Source organism: Prionailurus viverrinus, chromosome A1 (assembly GCF_022837055.1).
Source record: "Prionailurus viverrinus isolate Anna chromosome A1, UM_Priviv_1.0, whole genome shotgun sequence".
Classification (NCBI taxonomy): Eukaryota; Metazoa; Chordata; class Mammalia; order Carnivora; family Felidae; genus Prionailurus; species Prionailurus viverrinus.
The window spans coordinates 11813510-11838665 of NC_062561.1; the positions used below are offsets into that span (position 1 = coordinate 11813510).

Sequence of the window (25156 nt, forward strand, 5' to 3'; positions counted from 1 at the left end):
GTCAAAGAGATAAGAACAAAAGTACTGTCATAAAAAAGTCAAAAGCTTATAAAAGGATGGAAAAAAGACTTGCCAGGCATATATTAACTGAAAGAAAACGGAAACAAGTTGTACTAATATCAGATGTAATAGTCATTACTGGGTAAAGAAGGGATTTGTACAATGATAAAACATTTAGTTCTCAGGAAGATATTCAAAGTTGCATGTATGTAGGCTCAAATATGTAGAGTATAAACTGAAAGAATTACAAAGAGAAAGAAACAAATTCACCACTTGGTGGCTTATCTTAACAGTTTTCCCAATGATTATAAAGTTTGTGGGAATTTTGAAGATTTGAAACAAACAAGTTTATAGCAACCTGCTTAACATGTCAAAAGAATAAATCATAATGGTTGGGGTTTTGTACATAGCAGAGCTGCTCCCTTGCTGTGATCTGTTGAAAGTCAGCCCTCAAGACAAGGGCTTGGTGGGGTGGGGGTGGGGGGGCAAGAAAGAAAGAAAACAAAAAATTAAAAACAAAACAAAAACAAAAAAATAAATCATAATGGCAATTCTGAAATATTTAGAAATGATAATTAAAATGATACATATTAAAACTTGTAGGATACAGCTTAAATTTTTTTTTTTAATTTTTTAAATGTTTATTTATCTTTGAGAGAGAGAGAGACAGAGACAGAACACTAGCAGAGAATGGGCAGAGAGAGAGAGGGAGACACAGAGTCTGAAGCAGCCTCTAGGCTCTGAGCTGTCAGCACAGAGCCTGACGTGGGGCCCGAACCCTCAAACCGTGAGATCATGACCTGAGCTGAAGTTGGATGCTCAACCAGCTGAGCCACCCAGGCGCCCTGAATGTTTTTTAAATCTAATTTTATTGGCCAAGTGTCCAATTCAGGAAGTTTATAAAAATAATCAGATTATACACCGTATACAAGGAAGAAAACAAGTACAGAAATTAAAGACATAGAAAATACAGTACCTTTCACACAAACTCAAAGCTGGCAGTTTGAAAAATGTATTAAATAGGCAAATCCATGGTAAGTTGAATCAGAAAAAAAGAGATGGTATCAATATATGGGTTTGGAATGAAATGGGGAACAACAGACATTAAAAAGCTAAAAAGACAGTTCTATGAACAATATTTTATGGTAATATATTTGAAATTAGGTAAAAGAATTTCCTAGAAAATATAACTTGCCAGAGAAAATTTTAAATAACTTTTAACCAGTAAAAGAAATAGAATTCGTTTTAAAAATTGTATCCATAAAATGAACAAAATCCCTTCCTCCCAAACAACAGTGGCAGCAATAATAAAAGTAACAGCAGCAGAACACACACCAACCACAAAAGAACTTAAACTGAACAGCAGGAGATAACTCCTAATCATTTAAGTAGCATACAATTCAAATGTCAAGTACACCTTTCTAGATTATAGAAAAGAAGAAATGCTCCACAGTTCACTTTATGAGTGGAATATAATCTTCATAGAGAAACTAGACAAAGCCCAGCAAGTTAGAAGAGTCATAGGCTAATTTAGTCTAAAGTTGTAATCATATCACATAAATTCAATATAAAATAATAACATTTGGAACGGTGTAAACTATTTATAATGAGCAAATTGGCTTTATTTTAGGAATATAAGAATGGATAAACATTAGAGAATCTTAGAGACTAAGATATTTGTGTAAATTAACAGATCAAAGAAAAAAGTATCAGTAGATGTAGAAAAAGACAGTTTGATAAAATTCAGTGTAATTTATGATAAAAACCTTTCAGCAAAGTGATAAGGATATGACCCACAGAAGACTCAATGATAGAGAACAAACTAAGGGTTGATGGAGGGAGGTGAGTGGGAGATGGCCTAGGTGTCTGTATTAAGTAGGTCACTTGTCATGAGCACTGGGTGTTGTATGTAAGTGATGAATCATTGAATTCTACTTCTGAAACCAATATTGCACTTCATGTTAACTAAAATATAAAAAATAAATTTTAAAAGTGGTAAGAATATGTATGATAGTGTACATATGGTACATGCTGAAGAATTTTCTTTGGAGTTAGGAACACTTATTTACTCAGGAAAAAGGGAACTGTGCCATTTCTAATCTGCATCAATTAAGTGTCTTTAGTGGAGTAAAATGAGATAAATAAAAGATAAAAGGATTAAAAAGAAGAAATAAACTGAAATTGTTTGCAGATAATATGACTGCCTGTGTAGAAAACACAAAACAGTGTATAGATAACTTTCTAAAACAAATAAAATTCTGCAAGGTTGCTAGATATAAGATCAATATATTAAAGGCTGTTGGTATAATTTTATAAATTTGTAGCTTTAACAAAGACTTGAGCTGTTTAGAAATTTCACAAAAATGTGGACAATTATGCTGAAAATCATTGTAATTCAGGAAAAAGTATAAAAGAAGACTTAGATATTCTGCATGATTTGTTATGTTTATGGGTGGGAAACTCAGTATCATCATGATTCCAGTTTTATGCATACTAATAGATAATCCAGTCAAAACAGAAAGTTTGAATGTGTGTTGTGTGTGTGTGTGTGTGGGGGGGTAATTTGACTGATTCTAAAATTCACATTGAAGAGTAAATGGCCCATAATAACTAATTTTGAAGAATAGAATAGTGGGGACTTACTCTACCACCTAGTATTAAGACACTGTTTCCATATCCCTTTGACTATAATCAGGCAGTAGTAGGCAATGGGACATATGGAAGTAATGGAGAGTTTACAAATAGATGCATAGTTATGTAGAAACTTCAAAGTGTGGGTATTATAGGTCATTGAAGGGAATATGTACTGTTTATTTAATGATTGGTTTTAGGACAATTGAAAATCCATATGGGAAATAATTATTTCATACCATACATAAAAGTAAGAGGTAGAATAAAGATACAAATCTGAAAAACAAATCTTTAAATTTTTATTTGAAAATATAAAGCAACATCTTAACCTCATTGTAGAAGAAATTTTTTTAAGAAAGATGCAGCGAGCACAAGCCAAATAGGAAAGTATTGATAGATTTGGTTACATTAAGTTTAAAAACTTCCCTATGCTCTAAGATACTATAAACAGTGTGAAAAGACAAGTATAGACTAAGATATGTTATACATACAGTTGACAAAGTTTTAGTGTGTAGAATTTTAGAGAAACTCTACAAATAAATAAGGACAAAACAGCCCATTTAAAAAATGACAGAGATGGAATTTACAGAAAATGTCTAATATGCCCAGAGAAGCATGTACAAGACATACAGTTTAAAGTCTATGAATAGGAGAATGAGTAAATAAGCTGTAGTGTATTATGTAGTAAAATACCTAACGGCATTTAGAAATGAAAGAAGTAATTCAGTAGACGCATCAATAGATGTAAATCTAAAAATATGCTGAATGTGAGTTTTAGGATATCTACAGTGTACCTGTTTTCTGTAAGATGTTTAAACTGGACTAGCAATTTTCTTTCAGATCTTTGGTCTTGGTTGTTTCTGTCATTGCCAGAATCTCTTAGAAACATGTTTTCTTAAGATGTTTTTTTCTTCTGCCTTTTTTCTTTTCATATTTTACTGTTTGTTTTGTTTGCTGTATCCTTGGCCTTACCTGTGGTCTGAGATGTCCTTGAGTAAGTTTGCTGTCCCATAGGTGCCCCAAACTCTTTTGTCTTTCCCCACCTATGGGCCCCCTATTCCTGTTCACATTAGAACCCAGCTCATTTTCTTTTGACGTGTTCTTCTGGACCTGAGGTAAAACAGCCTGTGTTTGTACTCCCCTGAACTGATTTGACTTCGGGACTAGATGTAGAATGACTGTCTCCTCTCCTATCTAATAAAAATTTGTTGACCGTTTCTGTGTGGTTTACTTGATGCTGTGAATGAAATAGGAAGAGAATGTAATTTTCCTTTCTTGGAAGGGATCTTATGATCTAGTAGACTAGTCAGTCTTAAAAGAAGAAAAATGTCTTTGCCTTCTCTTTTATTCGAATTGAGTTTTAGATAGTCTTCTCATTTATGTACTCAGGAGCAGCTTTTTGAATACAGGTAATATTTTGTTTTTCATAATTAGAGATATATAATATATACAATATAATATAATATATATAATATATAATATAGTTTTTTTTTATGTTTTTCAGAATTTAAACAAACAAGCCTATGATTTGGCAAAGGCTTTACTGAAGAGGACAGCTCAAGCTATTGAACCGTATATTACCAATGTAAGTTTTTCTTGTAATTGGTTGTCAGAAGGATTAGCCAAAATTTTAAAGATAGCTAGAGGCAAAATTTTGGCAAGTAATATTATATAATTTTAAATTTCATGTTGTTTTAATTATTAAATAATATATTTTTTTATCCTTCTTATTTAAAATTATTCTTGGCTAATATTTTATGGGTGGTTAGCTTCCCTCTTGTTTGTTCATTCATTTACTTCTTTCAAGTTGCCTAGAACTAGAACATCTTTAATTTTGGTTAGCAAGATACACTTTTATTTCTAATATTACAAGTAGAGCTAAATGTTAGATAAAATATATAGGACTTCCCATTATTCAGGGAAGTTAGAGCTTTTTGAAGATTAAATTGATTGTACAAGAAGTAGATATGAACTAATACCAAGACCTTAAAGTTGAAGGCACATATTAATGGCAGCGATTTGGTACAGTTGCCTATCTTGCTATTCCTGGGGTAGATTTAAAATACAACTACCTTTTTTGAAAAAGAGGAGGAATTGAGATGAAATGAGCCCTTTCAGTATCATCCCAAATCTGCTTGACCGTCTTGTAGCTGTTTTCAGAAGAAATGTATTTTAGCTAATAGGTTATTGTAAGTTTTATTTTTCTCTCCTTAGTACGCTTGAGTTGCACCACTCTAGATACATTCTGTGTGAATGGTGCCTCCTGGAACAAATCTAGAATACAGTGTTAGTGTTGGCCTCTGGAATTTATGTAGCAGTTCTCTCTACTTTCCACTTTCACTTACCTCTAAATATGTAAATGTTATAAATCAGTCTTCTTGAAAAGAGTGAGAAAGTCATTTATAATCACTTATGTATTTAATTTTCCTGAAGTTTATTGAAGGGGCATATTTCCTATAGTATATAAAAATTGAAGTCTATTATAAAATACATGATGAAAAAATGTGCTTGGAATAGTAACACACTTTATAAAATAGTATCTTGGTAAATCTCAGTTTTTGTTTCTGACTTACTTATAGCCTTAAATAATTCTAAGCACATGATGATTTGGAAAAATGTATTTGATTTGTAAGGAAATTGTTTTGGAGGGTGAATTTTCACAGTTTGGACAATCAAATTGTGTAATCTATCTTAATAGCTCGAAATTGGCAGAGAATTCTAAATAATGATATCTGCAGGTTTTGTGAGTCTTGGGTGTTGGCTGGAGTAAATTGGTTGGATTGAGTGGGTTGAGTTTTGTTTTGTTTTGTTTTCATTATTGACCTAGTGGCATTTGAAGTGTTTAGACCCAGACTTATGCATTCTGTGATTAATTAGCCTTCCCTTTTCCTTTGATTCGCGTGTATCTGAATGACTATCTCTGTGGCCCTTTAGATATACTAGGTGAGCTCCTCCTGGTGGTCATTTATTTAAACTGATATTGCCAACCCAGATGTTTCCTAGGGGAACACTTACATTTTTTTGGTGCCTTTTTTCTGGTTCATTATACTATTGTCTCAACATATGTATGTGTTTGAAAATACTTATAATTGGAGCTAAAAGAAAAAGGACCAGAGAAATACTTTTAGCAATCTCAGGTAAATCAAGGTAAAAACATTTCCTTATCACTAATACCTTATATTAATTTTTTGTTCTTAGTAGTTCTTGCCTGCAGAAGTAGAACTGCCCTCTTGTATCTTTATCAGAAGCTGGGGGAGGAGAGGCACAAGATTAGTAGAATGGTCTGAGCAGACTTTCAATTGTATGTTTATTCCCAATACTTTGTTCATTGTTTTATCTCATTTTCTTGTTCTTTGCTTTATTTGAGGGTTAGCTAAGAAGTCATTGAGAATTGCTTTTTTTCCCTCTTTTAATCTTATACATCTTATTTTTCTACCTCAAACCTATACAGTTAACATTTAAAATTACTTTCTAGTGAACTTAATTGTTTTGTAGTAGGATGAAATGAATTCCATTATTAAAATAATTCTCAGCCTTTTTGGACTCGTACATGTAGTAGCCATTATTCATTTATCTTTCTAGTGGAGAATTAGCAAGCAAAAAGAGAGGTAGGATACTGAGGTAATAATAACCCCATTTCTATCTCTTTTTTGCTTATGTTGTTTTCACTATCATGGATATCCTATAGATACATTCAAGTTCTTAATAATTAGTGATTCTTAGATATATAGAACTTGCATGACTGTGGTGGTGTAGATTATTTTTTAAATATAAAATTTGTCAATTGACAACTCAAAACAAACCAAAAAGTATTAAATAATTTTTAAAAAGGTAAAACAGTATCAAAAACAAAAAGTACAGGGTACACTGTACAGTAACAAATCCAAAAATTTTCTGCATGGATCACTTCTTGGTAATTTTAGTTTTCATTAGGACGTTTTAATTACAAGTTTCAAGTTGCTTAATCTTGCTAGCCTCGGTAAGATGGGGTTAATAAAATGCTTGGAGTGATTGCAGAGAATGTGTTGTTTAATGTGAAAGCACTTTTGTAAGTAAAATTGACCATTAAACTTAAGGTAGAATTTCTTGCTGACCTTTAACTTACCCATACTCCTTTCATTAGGAGGCAGTTGTTACAAAATAAATTTGTAGTGGGAAAATCAGTTACCCATTTATAAATAAAAGGCTAATGTATTTTGGAAGGAAATACTTTAATCAAACCTCTATCTGCCTCTTCCACTATAAGTCCTTATGGAGAACATGGATTGTTTTACTTATATTATAGTACCTGCTGCATATTATTCATTTGCTAAATGTGTATTGGGCACCTACTCTGTCAGGCACTATGGCAAGCTCTTCCTATACAGTAGAGAAGACTGACTTGGCCCTTGCCTTTACGGAGATTATAAATGTTAAATAATTGTTATTGATGACATTTATAAGAAGTTAATCCAGGGAGTGATTTTTTGTTTTTTTTTAATTTTCAAGTGAGTTTTCTCCATACTGATGAAGAAGACAATTAGATCATGTGACAAGGTGGCCAGATTGGAAAGGATTATTGTGTTTTTGTTAAGGAAAGGTTAGATTTACTGTTTTTAAACAGGAGAAAATTTGTGAATGAAAACAAAGCCATTCTATTTTCAGCCTGAATGAGAATTTAACCTCAGAGGTCATGAAATTATTTTCCCACAATATTGATAAACCAGGACAACAAACAAGTTACTTTAAAAACGAGTAAAGAAAGAATAGTAAAATAGAATTTGTTCTCTTCCCCCCCCATGGATACTTAATTTGTGCAGTCTCACAGACATAACAAACTTCATTTAAGAATAACCTGAACAGTATGGAGCCTGCTTGGGATTCTCTTTGTCTCCTTTCTCTCTGACCCTCTCCCTGCTTGCGTGCTCTGTCTCTCTTCCTCTCTCTCAAAGTAGTTAAATAAACTTAAAAAAAAAAAAAAAAAAGATGAACCTGAGTTAGGGACACCTGGGTGACTCAGTTGGTTAAGTGTTCGAATCTTGATTTTGGCTCAGGTCATGATCTGACCATCATGAGTTGGGTCCCCATGTTGGGCTCTGCACTGGGTGTAGAGCCTGCTTGGGATAACCCCCCCCCCCGCCCCAGCCATTGCTCCTCCCCAGCTCATGCACATGCCTGCTGTCTCGCTCTCTCTCAATACCTGACTTAAAGTAAGCAGAAAAGACCTAGAAATGTGAAGTCTTGAACTTTGTACTATCCATATAGAAAATGTATTTAAGCCAGGTTGTGTTGACTGTAACTGAGAGAAGAGATCAGAGCTTATGTGTTATAAAAAATCCTTAAACTACTTCTTCAAGGAGACAGAATATCCTGTTGAGAATGTGTGGTATATTCTCTGGCTTAATTTCTTACAAATTTGGAAGACTTTAAATAGAAAGGAACTGGACCATTATGCTATGTATCTTTACCAGTTTTGGTAGTAATATGGTAAATGATCTGAATGTGGAAACCACTTATAGCTGGTTCCTTATAGAAATAAAGTTGTTCAAATTTGGATTTTCAGTGTGTTTGTGTTGTGTACTTTTAATTGGATTTTCAGTAGTGCTGTAAACCTTGTACATATGCACACACATTTCATCAGAATATAAAAGACAAAAAAGATTAGAAAGAGGTTGTTTTGCTGAGTGCTTTCCCCCAAGGTCAGGAACACGACTGGGATGTCTGCTCTTGCCACTGTTACTCAACGCAGTGTTGGAAGTCTTAGCCTCAGCAGTCTGATAACACAAAGGAATAAAAGGCATTCAGATTGGCAAGGCGAAGTCAAACTTTCACTGTTCTCAGGTGACATGATACTCTATATGGAAAACCCAAAAGATTCCACCAAAAAGCTGCTGGAACTGATCCATGCATTCAGCAGAGTTGCAGAATATAAAATCAATGCACAGAAATCGGTTGTATTCCTATACACCAATAATGAAACAACAGAAAGAGAAATCAAGGAATCGATCCCATTTACGGTTGCACCAAAAACCATGAAATACCTAGAAATAAACCTAATGAAAGAGGTGAAAAATCTATACACTGAAAACTATAGAAAGCTTATGAAAGAAATTGAAGACACAAAAAAAGTGGAAAAATATTCCATGCTCCTGGATTAGAAGAACAAATATTGTAAAAATGTCGATACTACCCAAAGTAATCTACATATTCAGTGCAATCCCTATCAAAATAACACCAGCATTCTTCACAAAGCTAGAACAAGCAATCCTAAAATTTGTATGGAACCAGAAAAGACCCTGAATAGCCAAAACAATCCTGAAAAAGAAAACCAAAGCAGGAGGCATCACAATCCCAGACTTCAAGATGTATTACAAAGCTGTAATCATCAAGACAGTATGGTACTGGCACAAAAACAATCAGTGGAACAGAATAGGGAACCCAGAAATGGACCCACAAATGTAAGGCAAACTAATCTTTGACAAAGCAGGAAAGAATATCCAATGGAAAAAAGACAGTCTCTTCAGCAAGTGGTGCTGGGAAAACTGGACAGCGACATGCAGAAGAATGAACCTGCACCACTTTTTTACACCATACCCAAAAATAAACTCAAAGTGGATGAAAGACCTAAACGTAAGACAGGAAGCTATCAAAATCCTCGAGGAGAAAGCAGGCAGAAACCTCTTGGATCTTGGCCGCAGCAACTTCTTACTCAACACGTCTTTGGAGGCAAGGGAAACAAACGCAAAAATGAACTCTTAGGACCTCATCAAAATAAAAAGCTTCTGTACAGTGAAGGAAATAATCAGAAAAACCAAAAGGCGATCGATGGAATGGGAGAATATATTTGCAAATTACATAACAGATGAAGGATTAGTATCCAAAATCTATAAAGAACTTACAACACCCCAAAAACAATCCAGTGCAGAAATGGGCAAGAGACACAAATAGACACTTCTTCAAGAAGACATCCAATCCACATGACGGACTGACACATGAAAAAATGCTCAACATCACTCATCATCAGGGAAATACAAATTAAAACCACAATGAGATACCACCTCACACCTGTCAGAATGACTAAAATTAACAACTCCAGCAACAACAGATACTGGTGAGGGTGTGGAGAAAGAGGATCTCTTTTCCACTGCTGGTAGGAATGCAAACTGATGCAGCCACTCTGGAAACAGTATGGAGGTTCCTCAAAAAATTAAAAATAGAACTACCCTACAACCTAGCAATTGCACTACTAGGTATTTATCCAAGGGATACAGGTGTGCTATTTCAAAGGGGTAGTGTACCCCAGTGTTTGTAGCAGTGCTGTTGACAATAGCCAAAGTATGGAAAGAGCCCAAATGTCCATTGATAGATGAATGGATAAAGATGTGATATATACACATACATACATACAATAGAGTATTACTCAGCAATAAAAAAAAAATGAACTCTTGCCATTTGCAACTACATAGTTGGAACTAGAGGGTATTATGCTAAGCAAAATTAGAGAAAGACAAATATCATATGAGTTTACTTATATGAAGACTTTAAGGTACAAAACAAATGAACATTGGGGAAGGGAAGCAAAAATAAGAACAGGGAGGGGGACAAAACATAAGAGACTCATAAATAGAACATAGAGTTGCTGGAGGGGTTTTGAGGGGGATGGGCTAAATGGGTAAGGAGCATTAAGGAAGACACTTGTTGGGATGAGCACTGGGTGTTATATGTAGGGGATGAATCACTGGAATCTACTCCTGAAATCATTGTTGCACTATATGCTAACTAACTTGGATGTAAATTAAAAAATAAATAAAATACAAAGGAAAAAAGAGGTTGTTTGGGGGCACCTGGGTGGTTAAGCGCCCAACTTTGGCTCAGGTCATGATCTCACAGTATGTGGATTCAAGCCCCACGTTGAGCTCTGTGCTGACAGCTCAGAGCCTGGGGCCTAGTTCAGATTCTGTGTCTCCCTCTCTGTCTGCCCTTGTTCCGCTTGCGCTCTTTCTCTCAAAAGTAAACAGAAAAAAGGTTGTTTTGCATTATAAATATAAAATTGTATGTTTTAAAAATGGAATTGGCTCCTTCTGTGAAGATACAAGGCTTTTTCTTCAGTGTTCTTGTCTTCCATACATGCCAAGGTGATGTGATCTCTTGACTTTAAGAAATTTACCTAGTAGGGAAATTAAGACATGTACACAAATATAACTGTATTACAACTTAAAATATAGTAAGTACCATAATGAAAAATAAAGTACATATGGTAGGTAGAGTGTTGATTGATAAGCTAATTGATAAATTAGTACAAGTTATCTTTTGTTGTGTACAAGGTGAATTTCATGTACAAGGTGAACTAGCCTGTAGTTTCCTACCTACTGTTAGAAAATGTTTTGATAAACCTAGTTTGATTTTGTATAAAATAATAATAAATTTAATTGAATAATAACGAAGATTTTAGAAAATTCATTTTGTCTATGCCATTTCAATTAATGATAAATTTTCTTTCTCAAAAGTTTTTTAATCAGGTTCTGATGCTTGGGAAAACATCTATCAGCGATTTGTCAGAGCATGTCTTTGACTTAATTTTGGAGCTCTATAATATTGATAGTCATTTGCTGCTCTCAGTTTTACCCCAGCTTGAATTTAAATTAAAGGTAACTATTCTAAAAGGGATATGGTCTGTCAGCCACATTAGCAAAGAGCATTATTTGTGGCTCTTTAATTCTTAGAGGATGGTTTTTAGCTGGATATTACAGATGTTGTGGTATATTACTGTTATTAATTACATGTTTGTACCTTACCTGTTTACCTCCAGTGCCCAGGGTGATGCCTAGCAGATAGCAGTTACTTAATGACTTAGGGTAGTATTTTTCTTCAGATATTTTCCAAATGAATTCTAGATTGTGACTGACTTTTCAGATCATAGCTATACATCAAGCTTGTTTTCAGGCACAGTTTATAGTGGTTCCCAAGATCCCTTGATTAGGCAATAAAAATAGTTTAGGGTCTGTTATTCACATGTTGTGAAATATTTTCCTTTTGTGCATATTCTGTTATGCTTATGTTGAAAGCTCCATTACTTTTCTCATAGTTCTCTGGGATCTGTTGGTGGCATATTGCTATCACCTTGACATTAAATTATCCCATCAAATTGAGTTCCATTTGTAGATTTGAGGAATAGTCTTTTCTCTTTCAAATTATTGCAGGAAGATTAAATAAAGCTGGTTATAATGAATAATCTTTGATGAAACCTGATGTACCTACCCAGAAAAGTTCTTAAATGATTTCTGTATTACGGTTCTTGTTTCTAAAGATTTTTGTCTCTTTCAAAACAAAAAAATAAACAGTTCGTATTGGTAGTGTGAGTACCCCACAAAACCAGCAAATGATCATTCTTGTTTTATTCTAGGGTATATTTTTGGTATATTTCTCAAGTGAGCCACTTGATTCACTGGCCTCCCTGCTCTGTTTTTTTCCTCATGTAGTTAGCAATTTTGATGAGGCAGAATGCAGTCATACTTTTAATTTTTGGTTGATATGATTTTCTTTAATAAAAATATTTAATACTATAAGAAATATAAGTAAGGGATTATAATCCCTGCTTTCAGCAAATTCGACATCTAGAAGAGAAAAAAAGTTCAGATTTAGTAAGAGGCCAGATATTATAGGTGTCCTAAAAGATACAGACAACATACAATTGAAACAAAGGAAACAACTGCAGAAGAATATAGAGGTAGGAAGATGCTGGGTCAATTTGTGGAACACAGAGGATTATAGTTGGATAGTAACATCAAGTAAGTTTAAATCATCCCTGGCTGCACATTAGAATCTTCACCCTGTGGAGCCTTAATAAACAGATGTCCAGGGATTAAATCAGACCAGTTGATCAGAATTATTGGCAATAAAATCCAGGCTGTTTTGTTTTGTTTTTTTTTGTTTTGTTTTGTTTTAGAGCTTTAGAGGTCATTTTAATGTGCCCCAGGGTTGAAAAGTACTTATTTAGAGGAATAGTGAGAGAAATAATAGAGATGAGTTAGGTCATTATTGTGGGAGCTTCTAATGCTAGGCTTAGGCATTGTTTTAAAATTAAAAGGAAAAAAAAAGTATACAGTAACATCTGTAGCACCTTGAGTATCAAACAGTTTTTCAAGGATCTGCATAGGTTTGATGTGAGTTAGGTTTTGAATTTGATTGTGAATGGAAATGAGCCTAAATTGTAAGAAGGGCCTCTAACGTTTAGTCAGACTTTGGTATGTATTTTCATGTAGGGAGTTATTGCTTTAATGAGATGATGAGATCATTTAAGAGAACATTTAATTTTTTGAAAAGTTTGAGCATTTTTGTGTATAAGTTTTCATTTGGAGTTAATGAAAGTTTTTGTGGAATTGAGAGATGAGGAAAATCATGGGAAAATTGTCATGAATATATCTACCTGATAGTTTTAAAGCTGTCTGTGTTTTGTTTTAGAGCAATGATAATGAGGAACGCCTACAAGTTGTTAAACTACTGGCAAAAATGTTTGGGGCAAAGGATTCAGAATTGGCTTCTCAAAACAAACCACTCTGGCAGTGTTACTTGGGCAGGTATATGACTTTGGTGTCCTGTTTAAAAGTAATATATGTTTATATCTACTTTACATTATTTTAAAACACCCGTATTTAATATTTTTCTGAACTATTAAAAATTAAAGGTTTTATATTTTGAGATTTTTTTTTAATATATGTTGAAATGTTTGAATGTTGGTAGTGATTGGCCATATTTACAGTTGCCCTTCTTTTCATCTTATTTTGCCCTTAATTTTTGAAAGATGATAGATTAATTTTTTTACTTTTATTTTTTTTAAAGATAATACGTTTATAAAGCTATCTCAAGGGGCACTTGGGTGGCTCCTGGGTTAAGCATCTAACTTCGGCTCAGGTCATGATCTCAAGGTTTTTGGATTCGAGTTCCGCATCATGCTCTATGCTGACAGCTCAGAGCCTGGAGCCTGCTTCAGATTCTGTCTCCCTCTCTCTTCCCCCCCCCCCCCAAAATAAATAAATATTAAAAAATTTAAAAAGCTATCTCAAAAGGTATTATGGTCATGAAATTAAAATGTGTTATTATTACATAGCAGTGATTCATTCCAACTGGAAATAAATCATGAGACATTTGTAAAGACAAGGCTATCCACATAATGAAGAAATAAATGATATGCGTGTTCTTCCTCCTAACCTCCATTGTACATTTCTCATTTAAAGAAAATGATAACCTGAATTCCATGTATGCTTTTAATTTCCACAAACCTGAGATTGGTTGCAAAATTTTGAGTGTGTTTGTAGATTTCTCTTTTCTATGAGAAGAGTTCATTTCATTACATTTCTAAAAGTATCCCTGACCTTGAATATGTTAAAACCACCTCTCAAGTGCCCTGGCTGAAATGTACTTTGGCCCTGAAGTTAAAGGAGAACCCCTCCCACCCCCACCCCTGTCCCCAAATTTTTCTCATAACAAATAATGCAATTAAGTCATAAATAGGATTTTAAAAGTCTTGTTCTTTTTTTTTTTTGTATTGAAATATTTGTTATAACCACTTTTCTGTCCCCTCTTAATACTAGAACTGTCGATGATGATGGTAAATTTAATCTCTTTTGGCCTTATTTTTCTAATTTTTTAAATGAGGTAGAAGGTTTTATAAATTCTTAAGTGCTAAATTCATAATGTGATTTCCTGCCTCTTATGTAGCTCAGTACTATTTCACAAGGTGCATTAAATAAATAAATTTTAGCCCATTGTAATTTTGAGTTTGATTTCTAGACTTTTTCCCCTTAAACAACAATGGAAAGTTCTTGGGTAGTAGAGCAAACTATTTTATACGTTTAATTATACCAGTCAACTTAAAGTCCACTTAATGTGGTAAAACAAAAATACAGTTTTTACTTACAGACATTTAATATATCTTTAAATCAGGACTTGATTTACCCAGACTTTGTGAGATTTTAGAAGGGGAAAAAAATCTCGATTAAAATTTATGTCACATTTCCATTACATTGTAATTTTTTCTTTTAATTTTAATGGCCTAAAATTGAAACTCACTGATTCTTACCAAGTTTAAGGACCTAGACTATTTTTTTAAAGAGGTCCTATATTTATTTGTAATGGTTAAATAGCACATGTTTAATTGAAAAATGGTAAAGTACATAAGGATGGAGTACTTGGATTCAAAACACTCTGGAAACTTTACATGAGATCATAGACTGGATGTTAAAACTTTTTTGAGTGTACTTCATAGAGCGTTTTTTTTTTCCTAACAATAAGTTTTTATGAATAATTTGGTGCTCATTTTGAAGACCTCTTTCCCACCCCCTTTAAAATACTGAATTTGTTTCTTACAGTATAGGGTGATGCATTATTTGGAAACCTTTTGGTGATACAGAATTAAGACATATGAAAATACTGAGTGGAAAATTCTTGCTTTACTTTGATGTTCTTGTTGATACTAGGCAAGATTTTTTAAGAAACATCACTGTTTTGCATTCCAGGATGAACCAATGCATATAGGCTTTCAACATCAATAGTTTAGAGATGACTAGACATCACGTGCTTTATGATGGAGGAAGAGGATGCCATCTGTGAAATAGCCTTGCTAAAACAGTGAATCTGAATATTACTGGTGTCTAGATCTAACTGTCAGTTTATAAGATTTAGGAGAGAGGGGAGCCTATTAATTTAAGTCAGAAAAATGTAATGTAGCAAAATCTAAACTCTGGAAAAACACTACACACACAATCAAAAGCAGTTACTTCACCAAATAAATTATAAGGAAAAAAATTGATGGAGGAGAAATACAAGATCAAAAGATACTTAAGTGACATCAATAAATGAGTTTTAGTATTTTAGAAATATATACTAAGATACTTCTTCATATAAAAATTGGCTTTAGTATTAGTGGAAATGTCATGGTTAACTGGATAGGAGTAATTTGGGCTCAGTTTTTAGAGTCATGTAAAATAATATGGGGTTTAGTGCAAGGTCTGCCACACTTTTGTGAATGTTCTATATTTAAGAAGGGATACTTTGAGGAAAGGTTTTCTTTCCAGACACAGTTTAAGATTTATATAATGTATCTATGAACTATGTACACACATATGCATATATAAACAGGCATATTTGAAAGTATAATACTTATAGGAAAAATCTTGTCCTTCTAAGTTTTGTGCTTGAGCCAAGCATGTATTGTTTATACATGTTCCTTGAAAGTACATAGTTCAGGAGATTGTGCTGGTTTAATATCGACATTCCAAAGCATTCATAAATATATAGCATATCAAAACTTTGTTGAAAGAGTCTGACTTCCACTTTGAATTACTCTACATAAATTGTTTTTTCTTTTAATTAGAGGAATAAATCTAAATTGAATACAGATTAAACACATATCTGTTTCTCTTATTTTAAAGATCATTCTGTGCCTTTATATTTTTTCAGGTTTAATGACATCCATGTACCAATCCGCCTGGAATGTGTCAAGTTTGCTAGTCACTGTCTCATGAACCATCCTGATTTAGCAAAGGACTTAACAGGTACTATATACCCACAATAGCCAATATTTCTAGATGCTTGTTGGTGAAAAAAATCAGTTTCATATTTTTATATATATATTATATATATATATGTATGTGTGTGTGTGTATGTAACTGATATATATGTGTATATATATATACATATATGTGTGTGTATATATGTGTGTGTGTGTGTGTGTGTGTGTGTATGTGTGTGTATAGGAAAAGTATCCCCCTTTTTGGTTATTGTGTTAAATAAAGACTTTATTTGGTAAAGTCTTCTTCTTTCAGCTCATCATCATGGAAGTTACTCTCTGAAGCCAGAAGCTTGACTCCTTGTGCCGCCTTAGTCTAGAAGCACCTATAAAAAGTCAGTGTTACCAGAGACAGTACTAGTTCTTTAGTTTAAGAACAATTTTAAAGATATTCTAGGCATTTGGATTTGAACAGGTTTTGACTTTGATGTTCTTTACTATTCTTTAACATTTTAGAACTGAGTTGTGAGTCATTAATTTTTAAGCTTATTAAACTATGCTAAATGGAGGTAACTTTTCTGAAATCTGTATATTTATAAGGCAGTTTAGAACTTTGCATTTTTGTAGTAATAAGAATATCATATATCTGACTATTGGTCTTTTATAACATTTTTTAAAGTTTCTTTATTTTTGAGGTGGGGGAGGGGCAGAGAGAGGAGACAAAATCCCAAACAGAACCTGTGCTTTCAGTGCAGAGACCCAATGTGGGGCTTGAACTCATGAACCACGAGATCATGTCCTGAGCTGAAGTCCAATCCTTAACTGACTGAGCCACCCAGGTGCCCCAGTTTTTTTTTAAATTAGGAAATAGTTCAGAAAATAACAGATGACTATGATAGCCACTATGTCTTTTTTAGAAATGTTAGCATTTTTGCTGTATTTCCTTAAGAGATTAAAAAAAGAAAAGAAATTGTTGATGTAGTTGAAATGCCCCTCATAAATTGTATTCTTCCTGTTTGCAGAGGGTAGCCCACTCCACTAGATTTGGTCTGCATCCTGTTTGTTTTTCTATGTCACATGTGTCCATAAATTATATGCAGTATTGTTATGTGTTTTAAAAATCTTACTGAATTTGATGGTGTTGAACTTATTTTATATTTTTTATTTTCCATGCTTCTTGTTTTGTTTTCCTGTTTCCCTCTTTTCTGCTTAATTGATTAATTTTTTTGTTCTCATTTTTCCTTTTCCCCCTGTGGGCTTGGAAGTTAACATTCTCTTTTGTGCTTTCACTACATAATTGATTAGTGAAGTCTAAAGTCAGAACTCTCACTTCTTTCTGAGCAATCAAGGAACCTTGAAAGTTAACTGCACACTCTCTTTCTATCTTTCATATTATTGTTACTTTCTCTTTTTAAAACTTTACTAACTTGTAGTACATTTTTAACTGATTTTTTTAATGGTCTTTGCTTATGCTTCTTAAATCTTACTACTTCCTTCTGAGTTTCTTGTGATAAAGAAAATGATAAAGTGTATTATTAGTTCATAATATTTTTAACAATAATTTGTCATAGTCACGCTTTCAGGTTTTGCTGAATTTCTACCGGTCAGATTTAAATAGCAAATATTTCTCATTTTCATCCTTTTTGGGGGAGATGCCCTGCCTTGAACCCTCTGTTTACCCACTCACTTCTGAATTTGGACTGATTGTTCTTTAAGCTTCTGCTTTGTAGTATTGATCTTTAGATGATCCTTTCTTCCTCTCACTTTTGTCTTTTCCCTCTCTTTCGTCCTTTCTTTTCCTTTTCCTTTTCCTTTTCCTTTTCCTTTTCCTTTTCCTTTTCCTTTTCCTTTTCCTTTTCCTTACCTTCTCTGTGTGTGTGTGTGTGTGTGTGTGTGTGTGTGTGTGTGTGTGTGTGTCTGTCTGTCTGTGTCTGTCTTTTTCTTCTTTCTCTTTTTCCCTGGACGTTTCTTTTGCTGTAGCATTTTGTTCTTCTGTTCTTATGTTGTGGATGTAAGATTCTTTGAGAAAATTAATGATAATATTTTGGGGAATTTTTTTTGCTACAAAATGTTTGTTTTAGCTAATTTGTTTTTCCCACCTTTTATTTGCTTTTGTTTATACTATCCTGTGTTTAGAGGCTTTCCTCAAATGCTTGGCAATATGTGGCTCTCTGCTCATAATTAAGAGTGTGGGACTAAATAAAGAGCTATTTGGAAAGCCCTGAATGTATACATGGTATTGGTGACTCTGAACTTAACTTTAGGGTGATCGCAATGGGTTGTTTGTTGGAAAATCTTCAGTTTAAGTACTTGCTCTTCAACTAAACTGATCTCCCACTGAAGAGTATCCTGTCAGAAGTTTGAAAGTCTAGCTGTTAGTGTCTTCGGGACTCCTTTATTATTACTTTATTCTTTTTTATTATTGAGTGCTATTTTGTTGTATAAATACACAATAATTTATTTATCTTTTTTTTTTGTTTGATGGACTTTTTGATTTAGGGCTGTTAATACTGAAATTACTGTATTCTTACAAGTGTTTCTATGGGTTTATGTTTTTATTTCTCTTTAACTACTTAAGAGTGAAATTGCTGGTCGTAGGGTAAATACGTGTTTAATTTTATAAGAAATGAGTAAGTTTTCCATATTAGCTCTACTGTTTTCCAGTTGCACTGATAAATGCTTGAGAGTTTTATTTCTTAAGCATTTTTGTCAACATTGTGTGTCATCAGTCATTTTGATTATAGTCCTTCTCATCAGTCTTGCTGTTTCTTGTGGTTTGAACTTGCAGTCTCCTGATGACTGATGAGATCAAGCATCTTTTTTATGGGCATATTGATATTTTCTTTTATGAAGTGTCTAAGTTTTAAATCCATCTTTTTAAAATTGGCTTGTATTTCTAATTGATTTGTAGTAGTTCTGTATATATTCTAGACTTTTTAAAAAAAAAGTATTTTTCCTGTAGTCTGAATTTTTTTTTCCTATTACCAGTGTATTATAAAAGGATACAGGAACAGTCAAATGAAAGAGATGCATAGAGCAAGGTGCGGTGAGGGTGGTTGGGTGACTTCTTTGGTCTTATCACTCTCCTAGCACCTCCAAATGTTCACCAAACTGGAAGCTCTCTGAACCCCATTGTTTAGGCTTTTGTTTTGTTTTATTTTGTTTTTTATTCTCAAGGTAGCTAACATACAGTGTAGTCTTGGCTTCAGGAGTAGATTCCTGTGATTTACCACTTAGATACAATATCCAGTACTTATCCCAGCGAGTGCCCTCCTCAATGCCCAGCACCCATTTTCTGCACCCCCATAACTCCCCATCCCCATCAACCCTCAGTTCTCTGTACTTAAGAGTTTGCCTCCCTCTTTGTTTTCATATTATTTTTGCTTCCCTTCTCTTAGGTGCATCTGTTTTGTATCTTCCACATGAGTGAAATCATATGATATTTGTCTTTCTTTGACTGACTTATTTCGCTTAGCCTAACACCCTACCCTTGTAGGGTAAGTCCTGTTTGTCCCTAGCTGTGTTCAGAATTCTCTCTTTATTTTGTATTTTGCCAGTTTCACTATCATATGTGAAGTGTTGACCTGTTTTTGTTGATTTTGATGGGAGTTCTCTGTGCCTCTTGGATTTGGATGCCTGTTTTCCTTCCCCAGATTAGGGAAGTTCTCAGCTATAATTTGTTCAAATAAACTGTCTGCCCCTTTCTGTTCTTCCTCTGGAACTCCTGTGACACAGATATTTTATTTCATCTTCTGGAACTCTTGTGACACAAATAATATTTCGTTTCACTGAATCACTTAGGTCTCTAATTCTCTCATGGTCTAGTAATTTCCTTTCCCTCTTTTTTTCAGCTTCATCATTTTCCATAATTTCATCTTCTGTTTCACCTATGCTCTCCTCTGCGTCTTCTGTCCTCACTGTCACTGTATCTAGTTTATTTTAACATTTCATTTATAGCATTTCTTAATTCATTGAGATTATTCCTTAGGTCTTTGATCTCTGCAGCAATAAATTCTCTGTTGTCTTTTATGCTTTTTTTTCTAAGCCCAGCTATTAGTCTTATGACTCTAATTCTAAATTTTTGCTCAGCTATATTGTTTGTATCTGTTTTGAGCAATTCTCTCACTGGCTGTCATTTCTTCCTGGATTTTCTTTTGAGGAGAATTCGTCTGTTTCGTAATTTGGGCTAGGTTTCTGTCTTTTATGTATTTGAATAGCTTTTCATGTGTTCTGCACCTGTGAGTACTACTATGTTAAAAAGGGGTCGTACACTATCCAGGGCCTGGCACTTCAGGAAGTGTTTTTGCAGTGTGTTGGCGTGCTCTGTTTTTGTGTATTTGGCTGCTTTCACTGGTCAGTCCTCTACAAAGCTTCTCCTTGCTCCTGGTGGTGGATTGTTTGGACCTTCCACCAGGTGTGCTTTGATCCTTGAAGTAACCCTGGAAAAAAGGAAGGGGTGGGGAACAAAACCACAGGACAATTGTTTGTTGGTGCCTGGGACTGGTGGCTGTGCTCTTGTGGTGGAGAGGCCGTCTGGTTCACTCAGTGTCAGTCCTGCTCCAGTAGATAAGCAGTTGCCAGGCATGGAGGGGTGGGGTTTGTTATAAGGGGGTCCTGCCTCCCCTGGGAACCACTGTCCTGAAGTCCCACCATGTTGGTGATGGGGAGAAAAATGGTAATACCCCAGTCTCTCTTCCCCAGACCAGGTGTCTCAAACCATACTGTTCAGGCAGAAATAGCGCTGCCAGTAGGCTTACCCTGCTCTACAGTCTCCCGTTTCTCCTAGGTGTTGGGCTGGGGTTCAAAACTTGATGTCTTAAGGTGCCCTGCACCTCGCAGATTCTGCCCTGGTGTAGTGCCACTGAGCCCTGCCAATAAAGGGCCCTGGACTGGCACCTCCAGGGTCTTTTGTCCTTGGGGAGGAACTAAACCCTCTTCCCAAAGTTCTCCGGGAAGTGGACTGTTCTTTGCCAGTGCGGTGCTCAGATCTCTACTGCACCCCAAGGCTGGCTCCCTGCCTGCCAGCCACGCTTACAAGGCTCACTGTGGTCTGGAGAAAGCCGTGCACTTTTGAAAACTCCAATCTTCAGCTCCTGAAGCTGTTTGCAAAGTAGAAATTGGCACTCTCCATATTTCTTGTTCCCCAGTCCATGGTCTAGAGATGTTTTTCTCTTGTACTAACACAATACTGCAATTCCACAGCCTCTGTCTGTCTCTTCCTTCTGTCCTTTCACTGAAGGGATTCACTCCCCTCTGTGCCTGCACTGTTTTATCTCCCCCAATTTGTATACATGCACCCCTGTCCCTCCAAGCTGTTTCCTGTCACCTGTGGAGACCTTTCTGTTACTCCACAGACTGATTTCTTGGGTGTTCCGAGTGATCTGACCTCAATAAGCTGTGTCTGAGGGAAGAGGGAAATCCTGGTCCCCCTACTTCTCTGCCATCTTCACTCTTCCTCAGAATTTTAAAAAAATGTTTATTTCTTTAAAATTTTTGAAAGAACACGTGTGTAGGTTTGGGGCTGAGAGAGAGGGAGACAGGATCTGAAGTGGGCTCTCAGCAGACAGCAGAGAGCTCGATGGGGTGCTTGAACTTAAGAACTTTGAGACGATGACCTGAGCCGAAGTCAGATGCTTTAACCAATTGGCCCACCCAGACGCCCCATCCCATAGTCAGAATTTCAATGCAAAATTTACTGTTAGCTAAATAATAGATGTTTTCAGTTTTTGTAGCTATTTAAAATATATTTTATATGTGAAAAATTTCACCAGTAACCTTTTTAGTCTTCACCATTGTTTGAATGTTTGAAAGTTTACCAAAAGATACTATGTAGTTTCATTTTTTTTATTGTAGTTTCATTTTTTAATAAAACATTTATGTTACTGTGTTGTATGATTTCCTAGTTTTCAGACTCTGGGTGCATTTTAATTATTTTTTTTAATTCCCATCACCTGTTTCACCCATCCCCCCACCCACCTCTCTTCTGGTAACCATCAGTTCTCTATAGTTGAGTGTGTTTCTTGATTTGTCTCTCTTTTTTTTTCCCCTTTGCTGATTTGTTTCTTAAATGCCACATATAGGTGAGATCATACAATACTTGTCTTTCTCTGACTGATTTCACTTAGCATTATATTCTGTAGCTTTATCCATGTTGTTGCAAATTTCATTCTTCCTTATGGCTGAATAATATTCCAGTGTGTGTGTGTGTGTGTGTGTGTGTGTGTGTGTGTGTGTGTGTGTGTGTGTGTTATGTTTATGTATGTGTATCTGTATACCACCTTTTATTTATCCATTCATTTATCACTGAACACTTGGGCTTTCTCCATAATTTGGCTATTGTAAATAACGTTGCAGTATACATAGGGCTGGATGTATCCCTTTGAATTAGTGCTTTTGTATTCTTTGGGTAAGTACCCAGTAGTGTAATTGCTGGGTCGTAGGGTAGTTCTATTTTTAATTTTTTGGGGAAACTCCATACTGTTTTCCATAGTGGCTACACCAGTTTGCATTCCCACCAACAGTGCCAGAGTGTTGACCTTTCTCCACATCCTTGCCAAAATTTGTTGTTTCTTGTTCATTTTGGCCATTCCGACAGGTGTGATACGATCTCTCATTGTAGTTTTGAATTGCATTTCCCTAATGATGAGTGATGAGGAGAATCTTGTCATGTGTCTGTTGGCCATTTGTTTATCTTCTTTGGAGAAATGTCTGTTCATGTGTCCTGTCCATTATTTAATTGGATTGTTTGTTTTTTATAGTGTTGAGTTATGCCAGTTCATTCTGTATTTTGGATACTAACCCTTTATCACATATATCATTTGCCAATATCTTCTCCCATTCCATATGCTGTCTTTTAGTTTTGTTGGTGGTTTTCTTTGCTGCACAGAAGCTTTTAATTTTGATGTAGTCCCAATAGTTTATTTTTCCTTTTGTTTCCCTTGCCTCAGGAGACGTATCTAGAAAACTGTTGTTATGGCCAATGTCAGAGAAATTACTACCTGTGCTCTCTTCAAGGATTTACATGGTTTCAGGTCTCACATTTAGATCTTTAATCCATTTTGAGTTTATTTTTGTGTATGGTGAAAGAAAGTAGTCCAGATACATTCTTTTGCATGTACTGTCCAGTTTTCCCAGCACCATTTGTTGAACAGACATTTTTCTATTGTATATTCATTCCTCCTTTGTTGAAGATTAATTGACCATATAATTGTGAGTTTATTTCTGGGTTTTCTGTTCTGTTCCATTGATCTGTATGTTTATTTTTATGCCAGTACCATACTGTTTTAATTACTACTGCTTTGTAATATAACTTGAAATCCTGAATTATGATACCTCCAGCTTTGTTTTTATTTTTCAAGATTGCTTTGGCTATTTGAGGTCTTTTGTGGTTTCATGCACATTTTAGGATTGTTTGTTCTAGTTCTATGAAAAATGCTGTTGATATTTTGATAGGTATTGCATTAAATCTGTACATTTCTTTGGGTAGTATAGACATTTTAACAATATTAGTTCTTTTAACCATGAGCATGGAATGTCTTTCCATTTTTATGTGTTGTCCTGAATTTCTTTCATCAGTGTTTTATTTATTTATTTAATTTTTTAGAGAGAATGAGAGAGCACACACCCATGTGAGTGGGGGAGAGGAGTAGAGGGGGAGAGAGAGAATCCCAGGCAGGCCTCACACTCAGCACAGAGCCTGATGAGGGGCTTGATCCCACGACCCTGGGATCATGACCTGAGCTTAAATCAAGAAATGGATGCTCAGTTGACTGAGCCACCAAGGTGCCCCAGTGTTTATAGCTTTGAGAGTACGGGTCTTTGATCTCTTTGGTTAAGTTTATTCCTAGATAATTTATTGTTTTTGGTGGAATTGTAAATGCGATTGTTTTCTTATTTCATTTTATGCTGCTTCATTATTAGTGTACAGTAATGCAACTAGATTTCTGTACAATGATTTTGTATCCTGTGTCTTTACTAAATTCATTGATCAGTTCTGGTAGTTTTTTGGTAGAGTCTTCAGAGTTTTCTGTGTATAGTATTGTATCTTCAGATAGTAAATGTTTTACTTTTTTCTTATCCTTTTGGATGCCTTTTATTTCTTTATGTTGTCTAATTGCTTTGGCAAGGACTTTCAGTACTATATTGAATAAAAGTGAAAGTGGACATCTTAGTCTTGTTCCTGACTTTAGGGGTAAAACTCAGTTTTTACCATGGAGTATGATGTTGGCTGTGGGTTTTTCATATAAGGGCTTTACCATATTGTGGTATGTTCCTTCTAGACATACTTTGTAGAGGATTTTTATCATAAATGCATGTTGTACTTTGTTGAGTGCTTTTTTCCTGTATCGAAATGATTATATGGTTTTTATTCCTTTTTCCTATTGATGTGATATATCAGGTTGATTGTTTTGTGAATATTGACCCACCCTTGTATCCCAAGAATAAATCCCACTTAATTGTGGGGTATGATTTTTTTAATACATGGTTGGATTCAGTTTGCTAATATTTTGTTGAGGATTTTTGCATCTGTATTCATTAGAGACACTGGCCCGTAGTTCCTTTTTTTGTGGTATCTTTATCTGGTTTTGATATCAGGGTGGTACTGGCCTTATAGGATGAATTTGGAAATTGTCCTTCCTCTTCTGGTTTTTTGTTTTGTTTTGTTTTGTTTTTGTTTTTTGTTTTTTTTTTTTGAAATAGTTTGAGAAGAAAAGGTATTAACTCTTCTTTAAGTGTTTGGTAGAATTTGTAAAGCTGTTCGGTCCTGGGCTTTTGTTTTTTGGGAATTTTTTTGATTACTGATTCAATTTCATTGCTGTTGATTGGTCTGTTCAAATTGTCTATTTCTTCCGGCTTCAGTTTCGGTAGGTTGGATTTTTGCAGGAATTTATCCATTTCTTCTAAGTTGCCTAGTTTGTTGGCATATAGATTTTCATAATATTCTGGTACAATTGTTAAGAATTGTATTGTTATTGTTTGTTGGTTGTTATTTCAACTCTTTCATTAATGATTTTATTTATTTGGGTCCTCTCTTTTTTC

General features: G+C 34.7%; 1 protein-coding gene across 8 annotated transcripts in view; it reads left to right on the forward strand.

Annotated features, from left to right (window-relative positions):
- The window catches only part of PDS5B (PDS5 cohesin associated factor B), a 202131-nt gene that overhangs the window by 78502 nt on the left and 98473 nt on the right, over positions 1–25156 (forward strand). For all 8 annotated transcript variants that reach the window (XM_047863753.1, XM_047863743.1, XM_047863783.1 and 5 more), the window contains 4 exons: positions 4136–4216; positions 11118–11258; positions 13072–13187; positions 16069–16163. In XM_047863753.1, coding sequence (XP_047719709.1) covers positions 4136–4216; positions 11118–11258; positions 13072–13187; positions 16069–16163 — 433 coding nt within the window. The remainder of the gene's footprint in view (positions 1–4135; positions 4217–11117; positions 11259–13071; positions 13188–16068; positions 16164–25156) is intronic.